At 38.1% G+C, this 19,662-nt stretch overlaps 1 protein-coding gene across 1 annotated transcript in view; it reads right to left on the bottom strand.

The window, feature by feature from the left end:
* The window catches only part of gpc4 (glypican 4), a 67,764-nt gene extending 58,350 nt beyond the window's left edge, over nucleotides 1-9,414 (bottom strand). Inside the window, exon 1 of the mRNA XM_002932588.5 lies at nucleotides 8,956-9,414. Within this exon, the coding sequence (XP_002932634.1) occupies nucleotides 8,956-9,115 (160 nt within the window). The 5' untranslated portion in view covers nucleotides 9,116-9,414. The remainder of the gene's footprint in view (nucleotides 1-8,955) is intronic.
* Nucleotides 9,415-19,662: the final 10,248 nt, after the last annotated feature.

Below are 19,662 nucleotides of genomic sequence, written 5' to 3' on the forward strand. Positions count from 1 at the left end.
AAATATCCTTTCAGATCTTGTATATTGGTTATAACTGTAGAAAAACATGTAAACTTGTAAATGCCACAAATATCATTTCAAATTAAAAAGCAAAGTTTCTTGAATTGCAGATTGCTTTATATAAAAAAAATAGGTGTATATATAGTATAGGTAAACAGAAAAAAAAAAAAAAAAGATGTACAGAGAAAGCTGAGTTTCAGGATGGATGGCTTATATATGTGCAGTACTGGTAAATGGCTGAGAAGCCAACTCATGGTAATGATGAGTCTTGGTTCTATTTTAGCCACTATTTGCTTGGCTTGGGACTGTCTGTGTTGTGACAGTGTCCTAGACTTTAATGAATGCCTCCACCACTCTGCATATTTGAGCTATTCAGTCATGCATTTTTGTTATTGTTGAATGTTGTGCGAAATTGCACTGCATGAGCTGAAGTCCTTGGTGGTCTCTCAAGGATTCCGCTAAAAAGCCAACGCTTTTGTTCCAAAGCAGAATGCAGTCCAGTAGGTCATTGAATAGTGCCAATAAAAGCAGCAATCGGCCTTGGGAGGGAGATGAGGAACAAAACAAAAAGTTTTTTGGGTTTTTTTTTTTTTTTTTCCTTTTTTTGGCAAGTACATTAGCTACCATTTCCTACAGCTTGCCACATGAACAAGCTGTTAAGCCTTTAAAAAGGAGGGGGGACCAACTTAATAATGATTGTCCTGCATAAAAAACATATAAGTAAAACCTGAGATTTCTGGTGGTGAGGGCACAATACCAGATGGTGTATCACATCTATTATTTTCAGTGAGTGGTGACAGTTTTACCAGCCATATGTACGGTGTTAATAGTTTAAAACATACTAAGAAATTATATAATACAGTACTGTAATTATAGATAAATGTGCTTTAACCTTTCCAATAATTCACATAATGCAGTGATTTTTACACTGATTTTTACATACAAGGCTTACAGAATGAAAGCCCTTTTCCCAAGGGTGTACAATTTATAATCATCTGCAGGAAATCAAACATTTGAAGTACACTTTCTGTTTCTAATTTCATGTTATACATATCTTTCTAGCAATTTGGACAATCTGGTAGGAAGCAAAGGAATCGAAACATATCTAAATTGCTATATTTCTGCTGCAGAACTACTGTGTTCACAAGATGTGTTGATTAAGATTTAAATACTAAACAGATTATTATTCCTAAATATCTGCTTCAACTTACACATGTTGTTAATATTGAAACAGTGCAATAACAACCTTGTGCTCCTGAACAAAAATCTTTAGCGTAAAAAGGCAGATGTTTGTATCTAAAGAAATATATACTGCAGGGGGTACAACCCATAGAGGCTTACTATTAAAAGCCAAACAGTATGTCAATGTATTATTACACATCAGTCTAAACAGCTGATACAGACAGAAACAAATGGCCACACACAGACTAATTTTTGTTGCAACACAATCCTTTACCCATTAACAAGATCACCACAATGTTTTCAATTCGACAACATGTGCACAGTCAAAAAGGCACAGGCCAATGACAAATTACGCGGTAACGCTCCACTTATCTCCACATCATATGGGCTCATTGAAGGATGCAAGGCAATAAGCAATATGCAGAATATTACGATTTTTCATCAGTCGCATGCTGTCCCAGCCTATAATATCCAGGACTGAACATTACTTTGCCAGTGTTAAAATTCCTTTATTAGGTACTAAAGTTAAGGGCGAAGACATAAGCGGCGATTAGTAGCTGTGACTTTTTAAAAAGTTGCTGCAACTAATCAGCGCAGCACAAATGGAGCGATTAGTTGCAGCAACTTGTATAGAAATCTATGGTGGTGTAAGTAACCGCGACTGACTTTTTTTAAAAAAAGTTGCGCTAATTAATCGTCCCCGTGTGTCTTTGCCCTAAAGCTAGCTAAAAGGTGAACTTCTCTGTTATAGATGGTCCTACATAAAGACTAAACACTTCAGTTGGCCTTCATTATTTGTTTTGCACAGTTTTTGAATAATTAATAATTACCATTCCTATTCTATTCCCTGGTAACCAAAAACAGACCAATTGTGATGGATTTTTTCATTAATCTTAATTTTAAGACTGCTACCTGGTTGCTACAGTAATTAAGCCCCAGCACTTAGATTGAAATCCCAAGTTACAGAACATAAAATGTAAATATATCAAAAACAAAAATTGAAGGTTAACTGCATTTACAATACTACAGTCTGCATCATACAATGTATAAAGTATTTTCAGTGACATCTTATCACAGTCTTTAAAATAAGTGGACCCAGCCTAAATGGGCATCTTTTTTTCTATCAAAACTTTACTTCTTACAAAAATGCCCTTTACCACCATTAAGCTGGCCATACATGCAGCGATAATATCGTACGAAACCTCGTTTCGTACGATATTCAGTGCGTGTATGTCAAGTCGGCGAGTCGACCGATATCGCAGGAGGCTGCTAATATTGGTCTACTCCCCGATCGGGCGGGTTAAAAGATTTTGATCAGGCGCCATAGAAGGCGCCTGAGCAAAATCTGCCTTCAGGGCCGAATCGGCAGAAGTAGGTAGAAATCCTATTGTTTCTACCTCCTTATCTGCCGTTTCAGCCCTCAACGTTAGTGGCGGATTGAACAAACTTTCGTACGACCATCGAAAATCGCCACATGTGTGGCCACCTTTAGGCATGCTAAAAAACAGATGTTTTATACCATGGAAAACTGAAAAAACTACAACAGTACGTTTAAATCTTTCTTTTTAACTGTGCACTTTTTAAAATAAAATGTGCATAGCTTTAAAATAAATTTCCTTCTCAATTTGTTTTTTAATGCTAAGATCCAAGAATAATAAACATCTTGTGCAGGACGGAGGCCACAAAACCAGGTGGGCAAATAGCTGAAAGCGGAGGGATAAAATGAAGTATTATGAGGCTAAAGGACGCCACCAGATTTTCCACTGCACTTTCAAGTTCCAGTGGTTTAAAATGGTTGGAAAACTTAAAAGCTACATAAAATAAGAAACAGGGAGAAGAAAAAATAAAAAATAGCATTCGGTCATTTTTGCGATTAAACCAGCTAACAATGCAATTATTAAGTATGTTTAAAGACCTCCTATCATAGACAGTATGTAAAATTTTAGGCTGATGTTCCACAGGGAGATAATTCACCCATGGTTAAACCACCACTACTGAAAGCTTCGGGGAACTTAGCAATGCTTATGCCTTTCCACCGGCGATTCACTTTATTGCAAGTGGGGAGGCATTTCATGGAGATTAGATGCCCGCGGTAGCAGAGATTTATTATGGGCGGCTAATCCTCCTGTGCCTTAAAGTTATATAAGGACAATATAAAGCTATTGATGTTTGAGTTGCAGTTAAAATGCATAAGAAATTTGTTATCAACTAGTTATGTAATGTGTATTGTGCAAAATGTCTATAAAGCTATTAAGCAGATGGGTGGTGCCATTAAAATCCACTGAAGGTCACATCCACCCCTGGGCCTGAGATAGATAGCCTTTCTCTATCATCACTGGGCAGCAGCTGACTGATACTGACTGAACTTTTGATACCTGGAAGGCCGCAGTGCCAGATCTTTTCTAAGGAATAGGTGCAATAGGGCAATAAGTAGCCCACAAAAGCCATGGCACCAGTGCCTGTCAGGCAACTAAAAGAGGCAATTATAGGCTACTTTAAGACTAGTGGCGCATGGGGTGGATCTTAGCTTGTGGAGGCAGCGTCTATACAAACATAATTTGGAAGTGTTAAATATTAAAAAAAACTTTTGCTATTTAAATTCATTTTCCTGAACAAGCCATTTTAGAGTTGGCTTAATATCCTTTTTCTCTGACATCTAACTGCAGGTCCAGCAGCCCATTGGTTAATTTCTTAAGCAAGTGGCCTCTCCAATCAGAAGTCTCTTGCATAAGGATCCCACTTGCCCACCACTGTCAGTGTTGCGGTGGAATCTGATGGGTTGAAGCAGTGTCCCTGAGCAATGTTTTGACAGCTGCAACAGATCCCATGCCCAGCACCCAATTCTAAGATTTTCATAGATATGGCTTTCACACCATGAAATGCACTATTGTGCAATGCACCTTATTGCCAGTATTGCGCCACCTAAATGTGTGCCCCCCTGCAAGAGCATGTACTGGCATGGGGTAGTCTGCAGTAGCTGGTTTCAGAGGCACTGCTTTTTTCCTTTAAAGCCGAGAACTGTGAACTGATAGTGGTGTTAGTGCAGGGGGCCTCTGGACGGTCATCTGCACAGGGAATTAACTCCTGAACAGCAATATTTGCAGCCATATTTAATTGCTGCAGAAGCGGAGAGAAAACAAGGAACTGTTTATTTAATAAAAATATGGAAAACAATGGTTAAATTATTTAAAGGAACACATTCTATTTTTATTTTCACAAAGTTCCAGTTCCACTTTTAAAACAGACTTGAACTAAGGGTCGAAGTGACCAACAAGTAAGCATGGAATTCAAAGATAGCTCTGTGCCCAGTATGAGAATTAACATTTTTTTTTTAATTAAGCATATGGCAAGAACTAGCCACATGGGCCTCTCCTTTAAATAAAGGTATCATTTTTTAGGACAAGCATTAGGAGACTGGTCTGTACATGCTCTGCGCGGAACAATGACTACGCAAAGTGAAAACACATTGCATCTTTACATGGCCTTTTCTGCATTCCAAACCGGTTTGTGATTAAAAACAGGGCTACAACTTAAGCTATTGTTCTATAAAAGAGCGTGCAACCCTCACAAGTATGTAGGTACATTTTCCATGACTTAAGAAGATAGAACATGTTCCCTGCTGTGCTTACCAGATAGCTAGCAGGAAAGCATGGGAAGGAAGTGCCCTGCACCCTATTTTATTCACAAACATGCTTTATAGGCAAAAGCTTTGGAAAAAACAAAGGATTATACGAAGTGCTGAAAAAGCAGCACCAAGAAAATTCATCCAGCTTAAGTTCTTCTGTTTATCTGGAACCAATGATGCAGTAAAGTTGCACTTGGAAAATATATATATTTTAATGTTTCCATTAAACAGTGGAAAATGCAGCTTTCTGCAGTTTGTATGGTAACGTATATTTCAGTGCTTGTGTTAATATTAAATTGGAGTGGCGGCTCAGTGCCAAGGTTTAGATATTATCAGCTGTTTCCAAATCCTTTTGTAAATTCCATACATAGCTTGTCATAATTTGCATTGCATATATATATATATATATATATATATATATATATAAAACTCAGCAAAGAAAGGACTTGGCAAGCCCCTGAAAACACCTTCAGCTGTGAAGAGGGCCTGGGCCTTCCCCCCCACACATTAGCCTGCCTTCATTTGCATGACCATCCCAAACAAAGGAGATTAAGATTTCCTGTAATCATTCCTTTCAGGAGTCAATAATTGCATCTGAAATTTACCCCCAAGGCTAAGTAAAATCTCCTCACAAAATGCCATTCCAGCGGGGTTACAAAAAGAATCCAGGCTCGGGCAAAAACCAAACCATAATTAAACCTTTTCACTGAAATTGTTCCCAAAATATCCCCCTCCCTCTCAGCCCTGGTTGTGTGAGCATTTTTCTCATTCTGGAGTAACAAATATTTCTGTGTGGCTCAGATCAAATTTCGCTTGTAGAAAGTCAGCCCCGGCCAGCCTCCTCTGCTTGGACAGACAAAGCCAATGAGGGGTGGGGTAACCTTACTGGGGCACAGAGTGATATGCCAAAAAGCACTCTCTGTTGCACAAATAGTCATTTGGCTGGTTGGGCACTTAGGGGGTTAAAGATCACAGTTCCCAGCCACTCTATGTTGTAAAACAAGCTCCTAAATGTGGCAGCAACATATTTCGTTCCCTGTTTGCTATGGAGAGGAGCGAAATAAAGCTGCCACATAGAAGTAATCATAGAGAGGGCACAGAATTCATATGCATGGCTACTAAGTTTTCAGATGAACAGAATATTCTACACCGGGATACACTGAACAGTAGAAGTAGTAAAATACAGAACCACAAACACATATCAAATGGCATTGAGTAGCAGAAGTAATTCAAAATCTAAAGTTGAACTTATCAATCCACCAAAATCTGCATTTTTTTTACCCTCAGTCACAAAATGGCTGTGACTTCTTCCACAGACAGATCAAGGATGTTGGTGCATGGAAAACCACTAAATTTGAATGGAATTCAAGTCTTATGGAGCTTACTGAGCCACAAACCTAAGTCACTGGGGGGGGGGAATCTGCATCATATCCTTTCACTGTCAAAAGGCCGAAACTGGAACAGCTAGAGAACCATGAACAAAATGCCTAATTACACGGCTCACATTAGGCCTCCTGACACACTGAGGCTTTCAAAAGCTGACTAGGGGCAAAGAGTTCCTCCAGTAATTTTTAATTATTTCACAATTGTGCATCTGCTGGAGCAAAGCAGGAAAGCTCCTTTGGGAATAATTCCTTTACAGCACCCTCCTAATTCCTATATATGAACTTTTACAGGCAGCACTTAGGGATAGTGGCCATTTGTCCCAGGCCTTTTTCTTCACACTACAGATATTACGTTTAAATAAGCAAAATCTGACATATAAGGGCAAAGACAAAACGACTGTCATGGATTCAAAACACATCTACTGATTTCAATACTCTATTAAGTCAACTCGAAAATTTTCAAACTAGTTTGATGGACAACACACACACAGCCATAATTATACAAAAATTTGTATAAAACTCTATTGGTAAGTCGGCTTTATACTAGAGAGGACTAGGGATACTAATACAATCACATCAAATAGTGCAACATAAAAACTGTATGTATTTCTGCAGACCAAGGAGAAAGAACAAACTTACACAACTCACTTCCTGCTGGGATTTACTTTATAGATAAGAAGAGTTCTGGCAAGGGAACAGAGATATCAGGGGGTAAGCTAACCAATACCACCAGAAAGATTAGCTTGCTGAAAGGAGAGAAAATATAGTTTCCATAAAGACTTGTGCCATTGACCAATAAGGCACCAACAATTACAGGTTGATCTGCTATATAGTTACTCAAAATATAGTTACATTGGTCCTGGATTGCTGCTTTATGCAAATGGAAAAAACATTGGAATAAAGAGGAAAAAAATGTGTTTGTACAAAGTCAGTGTGTCATCATGACACAAAATCTATTTTCCCAGTGCACCATGCCCAACATGTAAACATATCGTGCTGCTTACGCTAAGCATTTACAGGACATGCATACAGTGCTGCTTTAGAAAATGATCTAAAAAATACTCTTGTAAATAAAAAGAAATTATTATTCATAGGGCAGGTATTTGGGCTTCACAGGCTAAGCAGTTCCATGATCACAGAATGCTGGGGATAAAAGGGTTAAGAGCGAGTCTAACAATAACGCAGTAAAACAAACAGAAAATAAGCCTTTGCCATATGGGAGAGTGACCATGTAGCATGAAACCCTGCAGCTGGGTTATTTGTCAGACTCTGAACCCAACCAGAGATCACCAGATTAGCTGACTTTTGAACTCTTGGTGGCTAAAAGGGAGTTGTGCCTTTACTTTGACATATTCATTTAAGGGACAATATTACATCTACAGCCCTTGGACTAGAACAGCTTTGTTTAATAAACCCACAAATAGGTGTCAGGTCTCTCCTTCCTGCCAATGGTCGGGGGCAAGAACGTCACTCACAGGGTTTCAGTCTCCCATCCCATGAGCAACACTAAATGCTTTATTGCTCAACAATCGCCTCTGCTGAGGTACTAAAACTCCCAGGATCCTCAAGAGGATAAAACTGCTGGGAGTGTCAACTTGAGTATCCCTGGACCATATAATATAGTTGTTACCATTGAAAATAAAAGGCTAAATCAATTTTACAAAAAAAAAAAAAAAAAAAACAACTTCCCCAGGGCACGAAAAAGCATCTACACAGAAAAAAAGTCATATAGACAACAGTCATTAAATTATGGATACATTTTTCTTTTCTTGCTACCATGGACCCCTCAGGCTGATATGAGTCCAACCTCTGGCCCTTTGACTGCTGATGAATTACAATTCCCATTATAGCAGAAGAACCCTCAGTTTCCTGGATTAGTTGGAATTTGCAACTCAGCAAAAGCTGTAGGGTGCTTTCCTACCAGACAATGTTAATTCAATATTATGGCACAAGAAATAAAAAGTGGGGGAGGGGACATAAGCAGACACTAACAGACGTCCTTGCCCGTAGAGCTTACAATCTTATGAACACGTGGGGACATGCAGGAATGTCAGCCAGTAAGTCCCTCAATAAATCAGAGAGGCAGTTGTCTGATTTCCTGAGTGTGATTCACTGCGGAGCTGCCCCCAGGGCTCAGCGCATAGGCAGCTCCTTACCTGGCCCCTGGAGCAGGGAGGGGGCGCTTAACTTTCACCTTTTCCGCCTTGCCATATTGTTTCCTACCCCGACAGAGTGGCACAAAGTAAATGCGCTAATACTTAGGGCTATAACTTGTGGGGGGGGAAGAGTCAGAAAGGCTAAACACCGGTATACACAGTCACCAGACTGCTCCCACGCTCGGATGATGCTTTGTTCAGAAGTTACTGGCCGGTAAAATCATAAAATAATCATTAGTGACCACTGGGGGCAGTGTTGCATTGGACTCTACGGAGGAGTTAACGTGAAAGTAATGGACAGCCTCAGCCAATATAAAGCCAGAGAAATGAGACGAAACGTAAATCATACTAGCATTTTAATCAATATTACAACAAATGTCTATGCGTGCAGAGCCGCATGTTTTCTTTTATCCCCTCCGGCAACAAATCGACTCGGTCCAACATGTGGCCCTCCAGCTGCTGTTTAACTACAAATCCCGTACGCCCCAGGAGACTTGGCGTGTCGGGGACGCTGGGAGCTGTAGTCCATATGGTCAGAGGCCACAGGTTGGATCGACCGGACAGAGTAAGTGCTAAATCCGTAAATCCCCGGCGCTTTGTCACTCACCATTGATTTCGTGGGTCGGCGCATCGTTCTGGTTGAAGCCCTTGGAAATGTACAGTCTCCGAACCTCCGAACAACTTTTGGACTTGAGATCTGCCCCGACGGGGAGACTGAATAGCGCTAAAGTGCAAGCGAGCAGGGGGTAGAAGGAGATCCAGACCATGGTGAGGCAGGCACTGCAGGGGAATGAATGCGATCGGCACGGAGCTTGATGACTGGCCGCACAGATTACTCCGGCTCCCGGGGGTGGCTCTGTGTCCGGGGAACTTTGCAAAGTGCTGAGAATCCCCTAGTTCTGCCCCTGCTGCTGCCGCCTCCTGACTGATTGGCCGGAGGGCTGCGCTCTGCTCACTTGTCCCCCCTCCCTCCTCCAGCCAGAGTCTAGGAACTGGAGCAAGGAGCGCATGTGTAGCCGGAGCCTGGGCGCACCAGCATGGAATGCAGAGCCAGGGGGCGGAGCTCAGGGCTCCCAGCTGTTAACCCCTGCGGCGGCTTCTCTCTGCCGGCTCCACAATCGCAGCACTGTCTGTTTTTCAACATTTGCGTCTGCGTTTGCCCACAACAGTCTGGGAAATTGAGATGATTGGTATTGTTATTCTTCTTAAAGATTACACATATAACGCTGTATAATCTATGTAGTAGAACGCTCAGACTATGGAAACTGAAATTGAACAATTACAAATAATAGAACAAGCAGATATCCAGCTATAAGCTCACAGGGTCTTACCTGTAAGATATCCATTCTTGGGTGTTATTATTAGTGGTATTATTATAAATAATATAATAACTTGTGAGATTACACAAAATATTAGTTGAGTGACTTTAGTGACAATTTTAGAAGTAGGGTGATATAGATTTTGAGTGGGCACTTGATACTGGCAGATGTAGAAATGAGAAATACTTAAGGGAATTGGTTATTTGCAAGAAATAAATCAGACTTTTCCTTCTCTTTCAGCACATGCTGGGGCCAAGCTAGGCCTGACTTCCCTAGGGTACAATGTGTACCACCAGAAAAAAAAGATGATTGGGAATACAGACTCAAAAGGCATTTTAAAGGCTTTCATGCAGGTATAAGATATTTGTGCATTTTAAAAGTTTTTAATGCTTTTTGAATGCACTGTAAACACTAAATACAGTTAAAATAAAAAGTAATTAGACTAGGCCATATGAGCATTCATTCACATGTTTCGGTTCCTTGCGTTCTTTAAAATCTTTTCTAATGGCAGCAGGCGAGATTTTCTGGGACATCATACAAGTGTATAGCAACAGTATTTGCACTGTACAGGCACAGTTTGTATTTATCAATAAGTAAAGTCAATTTTGGTGGTAAGCAAGTGTACAACATATGTTTTGATGTAGTAAATGTGTCCTTTATTATGGTATAATACTATGGGAGTCTGCTGGTTTGCTGTCCCAACTGCTTTTGCATTGCTTGCAACCATATTGTGTTATGTGCCTTTAAGTGCTCATTTCCTAAACTTCTTACTAAAGGTGCTTATTATTCAGCACTGCTATCCTGTACTTGTTGTCCTCACACACAGTATTGATTTGCAAATGCCTCTGCAACTTTAGTCTATTTACTTCTGAAATGTATTTGCAAAAACAATTCCCATGTATTGGCAGTGACTTTTCACAACAACAGTTTCCAATATGACAATGTTGTGTCTGAGTGCTACAATAGACATCTGTCTACTGACTGTTGGGTGATCAGTCGTCTGTGTGACAGCTCACATGAAACTATACTGTATGCATCATTGTTGCCTCAGATCAGAATTATTTTCCATGCAGCAGAAGCTGGTAGAAGATAGGGAGCATTAATTAATATATTCATATATACATATTATCTCACATAACAATCTTATTCTGTATGCCTTCTAGGCAAAAAAGTCTTCAAACAAACCTAATATCCATTATTTAATGAACAGTGCACTAGCATGGGGTCTTAGATTTTGGTCATTTGAAGGGATTTCAAGATGGCATGAAAAAGTAAGTGGAAAATGGGACAGACACTTGTTTCCATATTAGGACAAAGTCTGAGCTTTAGCTAGTTTTCCTTAACCAAAAAAAAGAGCCTCCTTGCCTCAGACATATTTGTCCTTGCAACACTTTGCTTGCTTGTTATGTTCCCACAGTGAAAAAAACAATAGGGGTATAACACAAGTTGTACTATAAAAGCAAAACAAAAACTGTAGTACCGTGTTAGCCAGTGTCAAAAATAATAATAAAAAAACAACAAAACACAAATACAAGAGTATTGTAGAAATGATACCTATATTGGCTAACAATAAAAATACATTGCAAGCTTTCGGAGCTCTAAGGCCCCTTCATCAGGTATTTTGCCTGATGAAGGGGCCTTAGAGCTCCGAAAGCTTGCAATGTATTTTTATTGTTAGCCAATATAGGTATCATTTCTACAATACTCTTGTATTTGTGTTTTGTTGTTTTTTTATTACTATAAAAGCAGGAGGACTGCAGGTTCTCCTCCTTAGTGGTAAGGGAAATACAGCATTAAATTTCTCTTTCTTTTGCCCAAGCACTAAGGGTGTTGTAGGATACTCAAACAGATTATTAAAGAGGCTTTTTGTGATCACTGATACATAGTGTGTTTCTTTCAGAGGCAGACTCTGCATTTGTGGATCATGTGAGGCATTTCCTTGCTTTTGCCGAGCAGTAAATAACATTCCATCTTTCTTGTTTTCTTAATCCTTGGCTATACTGGCCAAGTGCAGTCATAAAGGGGGAGGGGGGGTACAGGACTGGTGTTTATTTCATGGCAATTAGAATCCCACAACTTTTCATGGACTGCCTTTTTACAAATAGAATATTTATTTGTGATCCTACGCGAAAGGATATGGTAAAGTTGTTTTTTTTTAAATATTACAAATCTCAATTAATTCTCTTCTTACTTCCATAGCATTATGTTGATTGTCTTACCTGTAAGTTTTACAGTGTTTGTTTTTTTTTATGTCACATGTGCAAGTTACACCCCATAAAAATAAAATGTTGTTGTTAGACATGCCTCTAATGAGTGTTTTAATTAAAAAACACTATGATTTCAGCCAGCAGCAACTTTCTATAGACAATTTCCAGACACTGGGAAGATGCTTGTTGGCCACAGTCTTTTATGTCAGGCAGTAACTTTAAGTTCTGTATGCATGTATTGTACTTTCACTCTGTACTGTAGAGCATTTTTCCTAAATGCATGAGTATATGTAATGGATAATTAGAAAAGTATAATATTTTACTTTAAAAACAATGGATCTTAGACTGATTGGGACTATGGCTGTAGATGTTGGCTGTGAATGGGATAATTAGTCAGATACCCTGTTTGACCAGTGTAGGTTAACTTTCAGTCTTTCTAATTTGCATTCCCTTGCCATAAACCATTTCAGATCTAATTCAGACCTTAGGTTGTGTTTTATTCTCCACTACCTGCCATTGGTTGCTTTCAATTTATGTAGAAGGGAAGCAACATACAGTAAGTCACCCTACAATTATTGATCAAGAGTTTATTGGGGTTTCCTAGTGTAACTGCATTGGAATGGGAAGCATTCAGTGCCAGTTAGTGGCACTTTGCTCACTGCCCTAAGACTCATTCATTTGAACAGATCTGCCTATAACAGACTTGTGTTGTCTGGGGGGGATTGCACGAGAATGTGGAAATGAGTGTTCCAGAGAGAACCAGAAAGGAAAAGTGATAGTGTGTACCTTTAATTTATAATTCTTATTTTAAACTTACAAGCAAGTTAATTGACTCCTAATGATGTTGACCCTAGTGTGTTGTGTGTGCATAATAGGGACCTTTACATCGGAAACTGATGTAAGCTATAAAATAATAATCATTTTCATAATTGTTTTGGCACTATATACATTAAGGATAATGTTAATAATAATTTACTAATTAGTAGCATAAAGATGAATGCCATCAGTTGTTATTCAATCTGCCTGAAAACATTCCTTCTGCATTGTTGGACTGCATTCCAACATCTGGAACATCTCAGATGCTGGGACATGGAGTTATTTACAAATAATCAATGTTATCAGCATCAAACAGTTGAAGTTAATTAGTAATACACATTGTAGGTGTTATCTGCTGGTGGGTGAGAACTTTTTGGCTCTGCATGGGTTTCCCTGTGAAGGTGTGTAAATTCCTGTTTGAGGTAAATAGGTGTCAGTGGGCGTTTTGTATATCTCAGTGTATCTTAGTGTTTGTCTCCTTTTTCATTTCTGTTCACACACTATTCCCCATTTCCTCTTTATACCACCTCATATATTCCAATCGTACATTCATTTCAAGAAATAAGTTGGAATTATGATTATCTTTCTTTCTGGCTACACTTCTGATGCCCTTATGGGCTCTGCTGCAGCCAATGGCTGTGAGCCAGCCCAGGGTATCAGCATTAATATCATAGGGCCTTGTCTACCAGACAATGACTTTATAAACTTTTACATTGATGACATAAATAACTATAAACATTGCCACTTCTAAAGTGATTATTCAGTGATTGAAGTAGCCTATTCCTGTGCACCATGGGCATGTACAACAATCCTACATATATATTGTAAATTTCTTGCAGACAAGGACAACATCCTCTGCCAACACAGATTGGGCCGAAAGTCCTCACAAACCAAGGCAGCCATTTAGATTTATGTAACTATTCCAAAACAGTGTTTGAAAACCATGCATACAATTTTTGTATTTTAAACTGGCCATGCTTCGGCCAAACTCTGACTTATCTAAGAAATTGTCATTGAAGTTGATTGGTCAGATATTTTAAAGTTTAGTGATACAGACAATGGTTCTATTGCACAGCCATTGAGCACACAAAAGTGTTGGCTGCATAGGTATATAGAAGTGCGATTATATGTATGTATCATTTCACCTGACCTGTTTTTTCCTTTTTAACTATACACTTCTGGTCGCACCCAAACATAGACCAATCTTCATTAGCTGGAAATAGGGTTGGCCTACCTAAATTTTGATGATTTTGCTCCCATTAATAACAATGGAATCAAGCACAATTTTTAGCAGCCTAGCTCATAAAATACAAACCATTGGAAACCCTATCTGGAAATCACCAATTTGTGTGAAAACATATATATGTGGCTGGCTAAATTGATTATTGGTTTATATCACTCATTATTTGTTCTGGAAACAATTGCATTGATTAATTACAAATTTATTTAAATAATTTGTTGTTTATATTTTGACCAGGCTAACTGGTTGAAAAATCTGACCATCTGATGTCTGTGGCAGACCAAAATACACAACCCCCACATGGATGATCAGTATCTTTTGCCTCGCTAGTAAATTACTATGGATATTGATCTGTTCAAACATCAGTGTTGGTTCCTTGTGGTCCAAAACCTGGCTAACCATATTTACTCTTATGTGGCCACTTACCTCATTACCTGTTGTTTTACCTTTGACCTTCATTCAGTTGAAATGAGATAACAAACTTTGTATCAAGGTGAAACACCCATGGGTCCTTTACAAGTGAGATATTGCATCAAGCCACTAAAGTTCCCCTTTGTACATCCTTGAAGTTGTATCATCACTCAGATACCGTACAGATACCCTACAGGATTGGGTATTGTATAGTCATGTTTTGACTGTAAACTACATTTTAGCTCCTTAATTTGTATGGTTGTTTTACCAGCTGTTTAAGAGAGAGTTGTTGGCTAATGAGAGTACTGAAAAGGCAGTATTGTCTTGATACTTTCAATCCATTATTCCAAGATAACACAATGCTCCCACCATTGTACTCCATCACTACTTGAATTGCTGAACCAATGTTTCATTCAAAACTTTCAGCACAGGCAGAACAATAGAACAGACGTGCTAAACAGAATGATTTTATTTATTTATTTATGTTAACAGATGTGTGCTCAGTTTTAGTTAGGCCATGGAATCATCTGTTCCCTAAATCACTGTCAATATGTGCTGATTAATTGCAAGAACAAATCCATTTCTTTGTAAAATGAAAAATATGCCACAATATGATATATCGTTTATTTTTAAAAAGCTCCAGCAATTAAGAAAAAAAAAACATTTATAGCAGTAATTATGTATTGAGCCTACAAAGGCCAGTATGCTTTAACAGCTGTACCGAGATTCTGGTAGCTGTATTTAGTAACAACTGGTGAACCTTAAATATGATATCCATTCTTTAGGTCCTATTTCATTCTCAACATGCCATATAACAAGGTTTTTAAGGATCTTGTACAGTTTAAAGGCTTCATATACATGTCTATGAATCTGTCCCCCTTTCACTTGGCTACTATAAGGCCATAACATTCTGTAGCCTGTAAAAACAAGTGTGTATGTGCCAGGGAAACTGCTTCTCTCTTAAAATATCTTGGAAACAGGCCCAAGGTGTGGACATATAAATTACAAAAGACAGCCCTGTCAATAGCTTACTATCACCATGCCACATTTGGTGCAAATCCTCAGCAGTTTACAAGTATAAATTACTCAATCAAGCAGGCATCAGTGAAAACAGATTTATTCCACACCACTGTGTCTCTGTCAACAAAGTCATATGAACTGATTGGGTTTCAGTTTATTTAAAGGGATAACATTCCTTAAATATAAAATACAGTTTTTCCACTTCAGAATAGGAATAACATTTTACTATATAGCTCCACAGACATAGGGGCCTATTCATTAAAGTACGATTGAGTCCGAATGCTAAAAATTCATATTTTTTCTAAGTTTTAGAACTGTGCATATTTTCTGTGATTTTTTTTATAATTTCCGCAACTTTTGCTTACTTACAACAATTTGTGTGACAAAATCGTATTTGTCGCAACGACTACAGAAGTTTTGGAATTCATTCAAGCTTCGGTATCGTGACTTTCCTTTGGAGCTGCAGAGTGCCATTGAGTCCAATGGAAAGCTTCCAAAATCATGCATTGAAGGATTATTATTATTAACATTTATTTATAAAGCGCTAACATATTCCGCAGCATTGTACAATAAGTCAGAAAGTTTTTTGCCGTTTATGATCGTTGGGATACGAAAATTTTGGAAAGTTTCGGATCGTACCACGATATTTTAGTACGACCGCGATGCGTAATTTTCGCACTTTTAATGCACATCACAAATTATTGGATTTAATCCGAATTTTTTCAATCATACTTTTAAATGTCCGAAATTTGGACTTTGATAAATGGGCCCCATGATGTAGAGATAGACAAATGTCAGATTTCCATCTGCTTTCAAACATCAGCTGAAATTGAGCTATGGGAGTTGTAGTTCCTTACATTTGCCAAAGGCTTGCCTCTCAAAGCCTCACTCTTTGAAGTTTGCAATAAAAATGAAAATGGTCTTAAGGGCCATATGTTGCCCTTTGTGTTCATATTAAATCTATAACATATAAAACTTTTGGCATTTAAAGAAAACTCTGATTTTGTTATATGGTAGTGTTAACCAAGTTAATTTTTATTTAAAACAACATAAAGTAGCTGTTTATACATTGAATAGATATTTACGGAAATTCATTTAAAAAATCTTTGGCACAATCATCTTGCTGAAATTCATTAAGTAGCCCCCTGAGCAAAAGGTTGCCCAGCCTTGGTCTGCAAGCCTATTGAAAATGTACGTAAGTAAACACTTTCCCATTGATATGTCTTACTGTTTGCAGAAGCTTAGGCGCCTTCCTTCATTCCTCTTCCCTGCCCTGGGCCTTGCCCCAAAATCAATAAAAATTAGGGAAGAAAATGATTTCTGTAGTGGTCATTAGCAGAGACCTCAGTGAACTCCACTGAACTTGTAATTCGCTTCTGATTTTTGCATTGCCATTTTTACTGTTTAATTTTTACATAATGCATCAGAATTTGATTGTTTTAAATAATTGAATTTGGTTGCCATTTCCATCTTGGTCAAAATATATATATATATATATACTGAAAAAGATATGTGTGCCATGTTGCAAGCTAGACTATACTGATTTTTCATATTAGTGCATTAAAAGCCTGAAGTCAAAAGCCTTGACCAGATGGGCATACAGCACCACACATTTAAACAAATGTACATCTAACAGTAACTTTGATTATTAAAAATAAACAGAAAACTAAAAATAAAAAAGGAAACATTTGTGAATCATTAGCCCCTAATAATTTACATTTAAAGGAACACCAAAATAAAGGTTTTCAGTTTTCATTTAACGCTTGCGTGTAGAGTTGTGTTGCTTAACACAAAAAAACTACCTTACATTTAAAAAAGTATATTTTCTTCCTTTGTGCTTTGCTTGGAGGGACTTGTTTCCTGGCTGTTATGTGACTCTAGTCCTTCCATGGTAAAATCAAGTTTGGTTGATAAATGCCATTTGCGGTAAATGATTGAAAGAGTGTGTGTCACTTAAGATGCCTGATAATATTGTTGGCCTCTTGTTTATATTACTGCTGTATAAAGAGGTCATGAGAGAGTTATACAGGAGAGTAGGTGAAGAAGTAAAGTGAAATACATAATTATAGGGAACCAGATCTATGATGTAACACTACTCGAAAATTCTCTTTAAAACATTTAAAACTAGGAAATTGTGGCAAGATACTATCCTTTCAAAAACTGGTCCAAGCAGACCTTGTAATTACCATTGGCAGAATTGACCTTTATTGTCATCTAACAAATCCCCGTCTTAGTCCTTCCCTCTTCCCACCCCTCTACATCTCAGGCCCTTTCCTTCTAGTGGCAGCATCTGTTCCACATTCTTTACTAATCTTCCTATCTCCCCTCCAGCAAGACCAAAGGAGGAAAGAAAAAACAGCTCTGTTGGTGAAAAGTCTGACAAGTTGAAAAATCTTGTCAGGAGACTGAGCTTTGCTTGACCATAGGTTACAAGGAGATGGTTGCACTTTAATCTTACTTACAAACAATTATGCTTTGGTGGCAACAAAATAAATCAGTTACTATGTTCTTCTTTCCATTTATCTCCTATTTCCCCTTTTCTTCCCTCAATCTTCCCTTTCTCTCCAAATGTGAATCTTGCATAACATTATTATTATTAGAGTTTTATAACTAGAATTTAACTCAAGGCCATAATGTTAAGTGCACTTTAAGGTAAAAGTATGGATGCATCAAAATATGATTTTTTTTTAACTCTGTTTTGTTCTTATAAATTTGTTCTTCTTTTCACTAGCATAATGCTTAGGAATCTTGGGAGAGGGAAAATAAGTTAAAAATATTAAAAGAGGCTCTCATACTTAAAGTAGTCTTGGATGTTCAGTCAACTCAGACTTTAATTTATGATCACAAGTGGATATTCTAGCAGAGAGACCTCATTCTAGCAGACAGCCCCCCAGCATTATCATTTTTTTCCATGTAGTGAGTTTATTTTGTATGTAAGCAGCCCTATAGTAGTTTGGGATGCAGGGAACCCCACAGGCATGTCTTGAGCCAGGCCATAGCCCTGACTGTAATTATTTTGTATAAGGGCTCCTAATTTCACAAACAGATTCTTTGAGTAATCTCTTATTAATGAATATGTATTGTATTTATATGCAGGACTTATACTTATACTGGCCTAGCGCCCAAATTTCTATGCAAATTTGAACTCATTAACATTTTTAGTGGTTTTGCAATTATTTGTACATGTAATTGCAACGGAAAGCAGTTTTTTCTACCCCTTTCTGCTCTCCAGTTCTGGTAGTCAGTTCTCCTACAGGTATACAGCAATAATTTTCCAAAAGCTGATCAGTTGCTTTTGTTACATTGTTTCAGAAGTCAGAGCCAAGAGTGCAGAGAATATAAATCGACAGATACTGCTTTCAATAGCAAATGCATGCAACTTTACAACCACTGAAAGTTGGTTACATTTTCTTATGCATAAAAAAATTTGGGGTCCCTTTCTTTTTTCTATAAATGTTCAATAAAACATACGTTATGCCTGCTTAACTACAGGATATTGTCACAAAAATGGGAATCCCATGTTTTATTTTGAGTGTCATCAAGATGGTTCTGGGTGACTTCAGGTGTACAGATCAGTGAGATATGCCTAGAGAAGACAGTTGATGACAGCTTTCCTTGCTGACTAAACACACATTTTAAAATTATCAGCAAAATGTCCAACTTGTGGTGAGGCCTGGGGCAAAAGTGCTAGTTGTGCATTAAAATTGTCTGTGACTCCTCACCCATTAAGGGCAATGGCACACTGGGTTCATTTCAGCATTTTCACATAGTGATGCACTTTTACTGATATGCTTGCATTGAGTGCAATGCTTGGACATGGGCAAGTACATTTTGTGGCCCTATAGTGCAAGGACCATGTATGGGCTACCTTTAATGAATGGTGTCAGTGTGTGCTCAGTTTGCTACCACTGCCATTCAACCCAAAAACAGACAGCTGTTACAGGCTTTATCAATTTCTTTTTTAAAAAAATGCATCAATTCATCAATGTTTCTTACAAGGAACATTTTCAGTGTAAATCCCTTGGGTGTATAACAGTATTCCAAACTTTCTCTAGCTTGCTTTCACCCCTTTCATTATAGTCCTTAACACAAGCCTTCCCTTCAATAGCTGAATAAGAAATATATCATTTGTAGCTTCTATAATAAGGTTAGCAACAAATTTCATGTATAATCACACAGCTTGTTTGGGGTACTATGTCTGTACAGGTCCTGATAATGTTTTTAATCATTTTGTGGTGCTGAAAAGCCGTGGCTCTGTATTATGTTTTATAATTATGGCAATTAAGCACCAGCCCTGTGAG

Source organism: Xenopus tropicalis, chromosome 8 (assembly GCF_000004195.4).
Source record: "Xenopus tropicalis strain Nigerian chromosome 8, UCB_Xtro_10.0, whole genome shotgun sequence".
Taxonomy (NCBI): Eukaryota; Metazoa; Chordata; class Amphibia; order Anura; family Pipidae; genus Xenopus; species Xenopus tropicalis.